The sequence below is a fragment of the Morone saxatilis genome, unplaced genomic scaffold, assembly GCF_004916995.1.
Source record: "Morone saxatilis isolate NCDOM2014 unplaced genomic scaffold, NCSU_SB_2.0 Contig23, whole genome shotgun sequence".
In the NCBI taxonomy this organism is placed as follows: domain Eukaryota; kingdom Metazoa; phylum Chordata; class Actinopteri; family Moronidae; genus Morone; species Morone saxatilis.
In genome coordinates, this window is record NW_023339796.1 from 17,094,350 (window position 1) to 17,103,642 (window position 9,293).

General features: G+C 40.6%; 1 protein-coding gene across 1 annotated transcript in view; it reads left to right on the top strand.

Moving 5' to 3' along the window:
- LOC118334683 (phosphatidylinositol 4,5-bisphosphate 3-kinase catalytic subunit alpha isoform) overlaps positions 1-9,042 on the top strand; it is a 13,189-nt gene extending 4,147 nt beyond the window's left edge. Inside the window, exons 8-21 of the mRNA XM_035670712.1 lie at positions 1,268-1,420; positions 1,953-2,087; positions 2,316-2,440; positions 2,613-2,694; positions 2,893-3,057; positions 3,195-3,298; positions 3,400-3,571; positions 4,106-4,212; positions 4,527-4,648; positions 5,010-5,088; positions 5,290-5,460; positions 5,636-5,753; positions 5,846-5,997; positions 6,490-9,042. Coding sequence (XP_035526605.1) covers positions 1,268-1,420; positions 1,953-2,087; positions 2,316-2,440; positions 2,613-2,694; positions 2,893-3,057; positions 3,195-3,298; positions 3,400-3,571; positions 4,106-4,212; positions 4,527-4,648; positions 5,010-5,088; positions 5,290-5,460; positions 5,636-5,753; positions 5,846-5,997; positions 6,490-6,760 — 1,956 coding nt within the window. The 3' untranslated portion in view covers positions 6,761-9,042. The remainder of the gene's footprint in view (positions 1-1,267; positions 1,421-1,952; positions 2,088-2,315; positions 2,441-2,612; positions 2,695-2,892; positions 3,058-3,194; positions 3,299-3,399; positions 3,572-4,105; positions 4,213-4,526; positions 4,649-5,009; positions 5,089-5,289; positions 5,461-5,635; positions 5,754-5,845; positions 5,998-6,489) is intronic.
- The last annotated feature ends 251 nt before the right edge of the window (positions 9,043-9,293 follow it).

Genomic DNA, 9,293 nt, shown 5'->3' on the forward strand with positions numbered 1-9,293 from the left:
GAAGGTAACTTTAAACTCTCCAGGCAGGACAGGCCCTGTCAAGACACACACTAGCGTGCCATGGCATACTGGTTGAGAAACACTGCCCTAGGCTATAGGTCCTGGACTTTACTTTGACAAGTAGCTCACCTACTTTTAGGTTTGTTTGTTCTGAGGTTGCTACAAATAATTTGTGTATACTCTGGGCTGTCTCTTCTGATCAGATATTAAAGCGAGTTAATACAAACAAACAAATTTGTACTTATTCCCTCACCCAATAAGAATCAATAAGGAATCAGATCGATAAGCAATATCGATAATGGAATCGGAATCGTTAAATTCTTATCAATTCCCATCACTAGTATTGAGCCAAACAAACTAGCATTGTTGTAATGAAGAAGGCAATCATGAACAAGTCTTTCTATCATGCTCTGAGTAACTATGATTAACATCTATTATTTTGTGGTGCGCATGGTGGAAGGAGTTTTGAAGGAGTTCGTTACTTAGCTGAGGAGTTGGAGGTCTGCATCTGCAACTCTTCATCTAACAGCTCATTGTGGCTACTCCTCCTTGTTTCATAACTCTCTGGTGTAGATCAAACTGATATGTTGTGTAAAAGGGCCAAAAGTGGCCGTGTCGTGTTTTGCAGACACATTTTCATGAACAATTATAGTCAGTGATAAATACATTTTGTTTCTTTTGACTGCTTCACAATAAAAGCAAGTCAGACTTTCACCAATTTGACACTTTTAATGTGAAGCAGCAGCTGTAGTAAATGTTGAGTTTGCATTAGCACTAACCTAATGCAGCCCTGACACGGCTGTGGGAGAACAGTAAACAGGGAGACTGATATCAAAACAGTAGTGCTGGATTACATACGTGCCTTGTTTTCTTGCATGTCGGTAGGCAATATGAATCCAGCATTGGAATGAGCACTAACAATGAAAACGACTATAGAGAGGGATTTTACAGAATGTAAATGCATTGAATGGATATTGCTAAAACAAATGCTGACCATAAAATCACGAATGGGGTTTGATTTCATTAAAAGCTTAAGGATTATAACATAAAACGTTATGCTGAAATTCTTATCAGTTTTTCCCTTTTTATTCAAATGTAGTCATTTGATTTTTGTTTGGATCAAAGCCGCTAACAAAGTCAGTTAGTGATAGGCATAAAGGGAAACAACTTTCATGTTTTCTGCACTGCACCTGTCTGTTTCATAGCCCCGAGCGGTTGCCTCTCTAATCATTTTCATATGCATCATCTTCCTGATATTTTCCTGTAGGAGCACTGTCCCCTCGCCTGGGGCAACATCAACCTGTTTGACTACACCCACACACTAGTAGCAGGGAAGATGGCTCTCAACCTATGGCCTGTCCCACATGGCCTGGAAGACCTGCTCAATCCTATCGGCGTAACTGGTTCCAACCCCAACAAGGTAAAAAGCAAATGTCAACATTATTAACATAGTGCTCACTCATGTAAATGTATGTAAATAGTGGTTTGATGGAGAGATTAAAATAAAAACAGACATGTTTGTTTTTAGGTGCGTTTTTTGTTAGTGAACTAGCAAATGTGTTTATGCAAACAAAATACAAAGCGATGTAAATCAAAAATATTCTAATAGAATACAAAGGTTGTTGTAGCAGATTTCTTTCAGTTACATAGCCCAGAATGGGCCGCCTTGAAACACTAAGAAGATAGAATAACACGGCACGAAACATAATCTTTTTTCCAAACATTTTAAGCTTTTCAGAATTATGCTTGTGTCTGCGACTGACCTCTAAGCCTCCTGACCCAGTTTTAATCGTGCTGGTGACAACCTGTAGAGTTTCAGAGCTGGATTTAAGCCGCCTCGATTAAATCAACCAAGACGCTTATCCCACTTAATTAATTACTCATTGACACAGGCACCTTTCTTTGATGACAGTAATCACCTTGAATGACCTTTCCTTTTCTAAACAATGCAGGAAACCCCATGTCTGGAGCTGGAGTTTGACCATTTCAGTTGCCCTGTCAAGTACCCTGATATGACCATCATTGAAGACCATGCAAACTGGAATATATCCAGAGAGCTTGGCTTTAATTACTGCCACACCGGTTTGGTAAGATAGCCTGGTTTTTAATTTGAATGTGTTTTGTTGTGCTTACAAGTTTCACCATGAGATCTGACTTTCGTTCTGAGCAGCTCTCACATTGTAGTTTAGTCACACCTCAGACTTAATATCTTAATAACTCAACTTAATATCACTTTTTCATTTACATATTGAGCTTTAAGTCCCTGTAGACCCCATGCTGTGCTGACTTAAGTTTGTGTTATCTTGGTATCACAGAGTAACAGACTAGCGCGTGACAACCCCCTGACTGACAGTGACAATGAGCAGCTACGCCAGGTTTGTAACAGAGACCCGCTGTCTGAAATCACTGAGCAGGAGAAAGACTTCGTATGGAGGCACAGGTAATGTGTGTGTGGCTGTACACCATTATATGGGGGTATGGGGTAGATAACTTTTGCACAGAAGTAATTGTTTTGTCATGTGGGGCTGATGTAGATGTCATAAAAGTAATTAATAATGAATGTGATTCATTTATTAATGATAATAATTTATTCTCTCACCAAATTATTTTAGACAAGCCTGTGTTAATATGCCAGAGATCCTTCCCAAGATCCTCTTGGCTGTGAAATGGAACTCCAGAGATGAGATTGCACAGGTGAGCTCAGGTTTCTACTGCTGATACGCCTTTATTTTGAAGGACATCACATGCGGAAATAGATGTGCCTAACCTAAGTTGTTTACACAGATATTGCACCCTAACACACTGTCTCATGCATTGTAGGGTCATTAAAATTGCAAGAATACTATAAACAATATATATGTAGTCAGTGTATGTTTCTTTTTTTCATTTCAGATGTATTGCCTTCTAAAGGACTGGCCTGCCATCAAGCCAGAACAAGCCATGGAGTTGCTGGACTGCAACTTCCCCGATCCCATGATCAGAGAGTTTGCTGTAAAGTGCCTTGAGAAATACCTAACAGATGACAAACTCTCGCAGTACCTCATTCAACTGGTTCAGGTGCATTGCTTAATTGTGAATGAAATGAGTGAAATGATTATAAGTTGGATGCTTCAGATAGATATATTGTAGTAGCATTTTTAGGCAAATGATAAGGTTTGAATGGTATTTTCTATGTTTTCTTTGGTTGTGCCCAGGTTCTAAAGTATGAGCAGTACCTTGATAACCCACTTGCACGTTTCCTGCTGAAAAAGGCATTAACCAATCAGAGGATAGGACATTTCTTCTTCTGGCATTTAAAGTGAGTTGACTTTGGAGCTGTTTTTTTGTACGGAGACTGGACACATTTTCCATTAGGACAACCTCTGAAGGTTTTCTTTTTTCTTGCCTACATGTGTGCAGGTCAGAGATGCACAACAAGACAGTGAGCCAGCGTTTTGGCCTGCTGCTGGAGTCGTACTGTCGAGCCTGTGGCATGTATCTGAAGCACCTGAGCAGACAGGTGGAGGCCATGGAGAAACTCATCAATCTCACCGACCTTCTCAAACAAGAGAAAAAAGATGAGGCACAGAAGGTAATCTGACAGCCAACAGCTGTTAATTCTGATCCACTGAATTGTTGAGTTTAATCTTGACAACATCTGGACCAATCTGGCCACAGACATGCCACAATATAGTGGAGTTTGAAAAGTGGGTTTTTCAGTTGGCTTTCAGCTAAAATATCAACCTGACATATATAAGTTATGTCCACAAACTGATTGATCCTTACAGCACGAACGCTAACACTCCTATTTGTAGTAACCCTAACTGCCTCTAATTTACTCACAAGTAACATTATGTTAAAGCACATTATGGCCACTGGCTAATGGGCCAGTCTTACTGGTGATGGTGTCTAATGAATGGCTTTGGTTAGCCAGCTAACTAATGAATTGACTTAATATCTAAGTATAGCATTATCAAATCATTGCCGTTATCCATGAAGCAGCATTACCTCATTATGAAGGGTAAATCAGTCGACTATACTTCCTGTACATTTCTCAGGCTCAATGACTTGACAGTCATCTAAATCTAGTTTTTTACTAACTGACTACCTGTTTTTCTCCTTTAAGGTGCAAATGAAGTTTCTGGTGGAGCAGATGAGAAGGCCTGATTACATGGACGCCCTGCAGAGCTTCACCTCCCCACTGAATCCAGCACATCAGCTTGGAAACCTGCGGTACATCAGCACTCCCTTATCTGACTCCCTCCTCTGAAATGGCTGGCATTTAACGTTTATTTCCTCTGCAGGTGTTGCTTTTGCCTTTCCTGCTTTAAGATAAAATTAGGTGTATTAAAATGGCAGTGTTTTGTGTCTAGATAAAGTACATCTAAACATAATGTACATTATGTATTTCCAGTTCACATGACTCAGTTGAGGTGAAATAATGTATATATTGTTTTGAGTCGGGACTCTGAAGCACTGGCCATTTACTGGGAACTTGGTGTCCTATCGTTTTCTTCCCTCTAAACATATCCCTGTCTCTGTTTCAGCCTGGAGGAATGCAGGATGATGTCATCAGCCAAGCGACCTCTATGGCTTAACTGGGAAAACCCAGATATGATGTCAGAGCTGCTCTTTCAGAACAACGAAATCATCTTCAAAAATGGAGATGGTGAGTTTGTCTCTGTCTTTTCCCCCATGTATCTTTCTTTCCGCCTGTATCTCTTTGTCCACACACACACAGACTTGCTCTTGCTGAGCATGCAGCATATTTCATTCAAGCCTGTAGGGCATATCATGGCACACAAACACAACCTCATCTATGCTCGTTACACAGATTTCAGTAAGAACAAGTCACGTTACTTGAATCACACTTTACCGCAGCTGCTTGTGCATTTTGCTGCAACATCTGTGACCAAACTGACTTTGACAGCTCTGCTCCATAATGCATCATGGAGTTGATCAAAGAGCAGCTAAGCAGCTGATGATCACCTTACTGTCATCCACCTCCTTGTCTCTCTCTGCCTCCGCAGATCTGAGGCAGGACATGCTGACGCTGCAGATCATTAGGATAATGGAGAACATCTGGCAGAACCAAGGCCTTGATCTCAGGTAGGCTCCTCACTTCACCATGACAGTGAGGATGCAGGTGCACATTAACAAGCACAGGATGCTTTCATGTTCTGCACTCCATACCTGAATGCAGATTAGTGGCAACCCCTGCCAGCCACCTCTAGTCATTTAATATGAAGTCCATCACTACTGTCCTAATTATTTCTGCCTCTCGTATGTTTCTTGCCCTTCCTCTCCCAGGATGCTGCCGTATGGTTGTCTGTCAATCGGCGACTGTGTGGGTTTGATTGAAGTGGTGAGGAACTCTCACACCATCATGCAGATCCAGTGTAAAGGAGGCCTAAAGGGGGCACTGCAGTTCAACAGCCACACACTGCATCAGTGGCTCAAGGATAAGAACAAGGGAGAGATGTGAGTAGCAAAAACTGTGATTCATACAGCTTTTCTGGTCTTCTGAGGCGTAGTGGTAGTGAAAATATAAAGACTAATATGAAGACTAACATTTAAGCATCTTTTTCTTTTATAGTAATAGTTGCATCACTGAATCCTCTCTGAGAATAAAGTATTTATTTGTTTGATTTCTTAGGTATGACCAGGCCATAGATCTGTTCACACGGTCGTGTGCGGGCTACTGTGTAGCCACATTTATCCTGGGCATAGGGGATAGACACAATAGCAACATTATGGTCAAAGATGATGGACAGGTAAAGATTACATTTTGACATAATTTATATTTTACATATGCATACTTTCTGAAATCATTATTTAATGACTTACTTTGCTTATGTATTCACAGCTGTTCCACATAGACTTTGGCCATTTCCTCGACCACAAAAAGAAGAAGTTTGGGTACAAGAGAGAACGTGTGCCCTTTGTGCTCACACAGGACTTCCTGATTGTTATTAGCAAAGGAACTCAAGAGTGCACCAAAACAAGGGAGTTTGAAAGGTAACACCAGCAATACACATGAGCTGGTTGGCTTGGGATGAAAGAAAAGGGAGTTATAAAACATACCAAAGCCAAATTAAAATGGAAGATAGAGCTATTTCTGTGGCATTGTGAGATGGAGCTTTTAAATATGTGGCTGACTTGTAGAATATCCACTTTAATTCCATGCAAGTATCCCCTTTTGTAATTTTTAGGGCTGCACAATGAATAGATATATTATCAAAATGGCCAAGTGCAATATGTGAATTGCAGAAGCTGCTAGAAAACAGCATTATAATGCAGTACTGCGATAAAGATGCCCTGGCCTACATATCTTGTTCTCCAGATGTAATAAAACGTGTGTGTTTGGTACAGACCTCAAAAGATGTCACATCATCATGTTCTATGAAAATGAAATTTATGATCATTCCCACTATTTGTTAATCGTATCGCAATATGATGTTTTTACCATATCATGCAGCCCTAGTCATTTTGTCCTTCTCCTCCCTTTAGGTTCCAGGAGATGTGTTACAAGGCGTACCTGGCAATCCGGCAGCATGCCAACCTCTTCATCAACCTCTTCTCCATGATGCTGGGCTCAGGGATGCCCGAGCTGCAGTCATTTGACGACATTGCTTACATCAGAAAGACCCTGGCCTTGGACAAGTCGGAGCAGGAGGCCCTGGACTACTTCATGAAGCAGATGAACGACGCTCACCACGGCGGCTGGACTACCAAAATGGACTGGATCTTCCACACGATCCGCCAGCATGCCATGAACTGAGAACTGACAACTAAAACAAGAGGAGTAAAGGACTGTGGCAACAACAGCACCCTAAGAACCAAAACAGTAGTGAGAAGCAAGCGAGGTATTTTCCCAAACACACTAAGACCTGGTTAAAACTTCTGCCAGCACGTGACTCTGAAACATTATCTGCCAGCGCACCACTAAATAAGGGTGCTCAGAAGGGTCCGTTTCAGGGACATAAAGCCTAAATTCTCTGTTTCTACAGGTTTCTGAATTTCTCCTCCCTGCACTATGGACTTAAGAAGGCAGGGTAGAATTATATTTCATCAGTCTTTATAGGAACTAAACAAGTGTAATGGACCTCAACTATGTTAGCCTTCTTCACGTGAACAAATTATGGACATTTTCTTATTTGTTTTGTATTCCTTTCAGTACGTCTACATCCATCAGCATTAAGAAAGGAACATCATGAAGTGGTATACCATGAGCACAGCTGGCTTTTTTTTCTAATGATGAACTGACAGAACATAACTCAATTATTTCCACTACCTATTTTGAACTCATGAAGATGGGGGAGATAACTGCGCACGCAGCCACCGACAATGAGAAGCCTGGCGGTGTGCGCACAAAATAACAATTCCCCCTTACAGTCATAAAAAAACAATCATCAACACTCTTACTAGAGGACTGACAGAGAACGTGTTGTCAAACACATACCTAGCATTTAATTCTTTTGGAGCAACTGAAATAACGACTTATTTGTAGCTGACAGATAACGTGTCCTCTCTTTAGAGGTCACGCCAGATAACTGACTTTTGTACAGCAGTATATCCATAGACTTGTATGCATTCAGTGCACATATTCCTTTTTGAGTCTATCTTCTACTGAGCCAAAGTACTAGATGTGTAACCCCATTATTCAGCAGTCTTAATGTAAAAAAAAAGAAAAAAAAGTCACTACTATTCCAAGCCACATGTGTACTCATAGCACTGATCTCTGCAGTATTTTGTTTTTTTGTTGTTTTGTTTTGTCTTATCAGTATTATTCTATCAGATGTTAAGGCACAAATGTCCGTTGTACACCCCATGCAGTTGACCCGGCGAAGTGTTCTGATGGTCAGCTGTATAATATGTTATCAATTGGTCTTTTGTTATTCAGCTGATAAAGGCAAAAAAATGCAGGGGAAAAGGATGTGCAGTGTTCCTTTTGTGTGCTGTGCTGTTACACTATGCAAGTTGTGATCCTAATATGTACTGTATACCACAAAAAAAAAAAAAAACAGTTGATGTCAGAGTAAGGCAGAGAGAGAAATGCATCTCCCTCGACAGGCTCACACAGAGCAGTGTGTCAGTGGACTTTGTACAGACAGCACATGGAAGAAAAAAAGTGCTGCACTGTAACAGAGTAGTCTATTTCTTCCCAACAAAAAGAACTGAGAAACGCCTTTGGACCCTGCCTTTTGCTTCTCCTTACCAGGTTTATATTTGAGCTTCAATCTAAGCCATGTGTAAAATGTTTGGAGTCTTCTTGTTCTCGGTCACACGTACAACAGATCATTTTAGACGCCCTCTCTCTCTCCTCACATTTGCCATATGGTCCCAGATCGTGACATCCAGGTAAAGAAAAGTAGCCGAAGTGAATCTTTTTTTTTTTTTTTAAACCTTTAAAGTGTCTTCTTCCCTCCTCTTTCCTCTGATTGTCACCCTTTTCTGTGGAAGAATAGTCTTGGCAGGTTCGCTCACTGCACAGACACATGCGTAGGAGGTCAGCAGATGTTCTAGCTTTACCAAATGATACACAACGGGGCGGTTTCCTGGACACTTCCAAGTCTTTCTGAAAGTCCAATTTTTGTTTTCTGTAAATGAGTAAGGACTTAAAAAATGCTCAGGAAACCGATCCTACTGAGATGCTTCTGTACAGGCTACAGAGCGGTGGGCCGGACCCAAACTGAGAGAACTAGACCCTATTTACTTTATGGAAGAACTATCTAAATGATGCTATTTCCCTTTGTACTTGTTCTGGTTGTTTTCTGTTTCTCACACTGCATTATGCATGAGGTCCTTGAATATCTACTTTTTTTTGTTTGACCTGATGTTGTTTACTTGAATTTCATGTATAGAAATGACCTTGTTACTTGTGTGAGGTACAACAAAGTCACAATGAAGGTAACAGATACTGATAACTGCTACTACATGTGCAAATGCTTTCCTTGAATAACTACAGAGGTAATATATTTTTGTATTTTTAAACATAAGCAAACTCATATATGTAACTGCTAACCAAAAAAAAAAAGGAGGAATCATGTATAACATGCACCATCCTCATACAAAACCCAGTAGACAGCTTCTAGTTGTTGAAACGATATGAATGACAAAGCAGAAGAGAATTGTTGAATGAAGGACAAGGACTTGCTGCTGTTGTCAGAGTACGGTCTTTAGTTAAGTGAGGATCTCTTGCCCTGTGTGGAAGTCTGTAAGCACAATAAGGTGGAAGAGGCTACGCTGCATGTTTTAAAAAGAACCAGACTCATATGTTAGTTATCTATTCATTTGTGTGTATATGTGTGTAT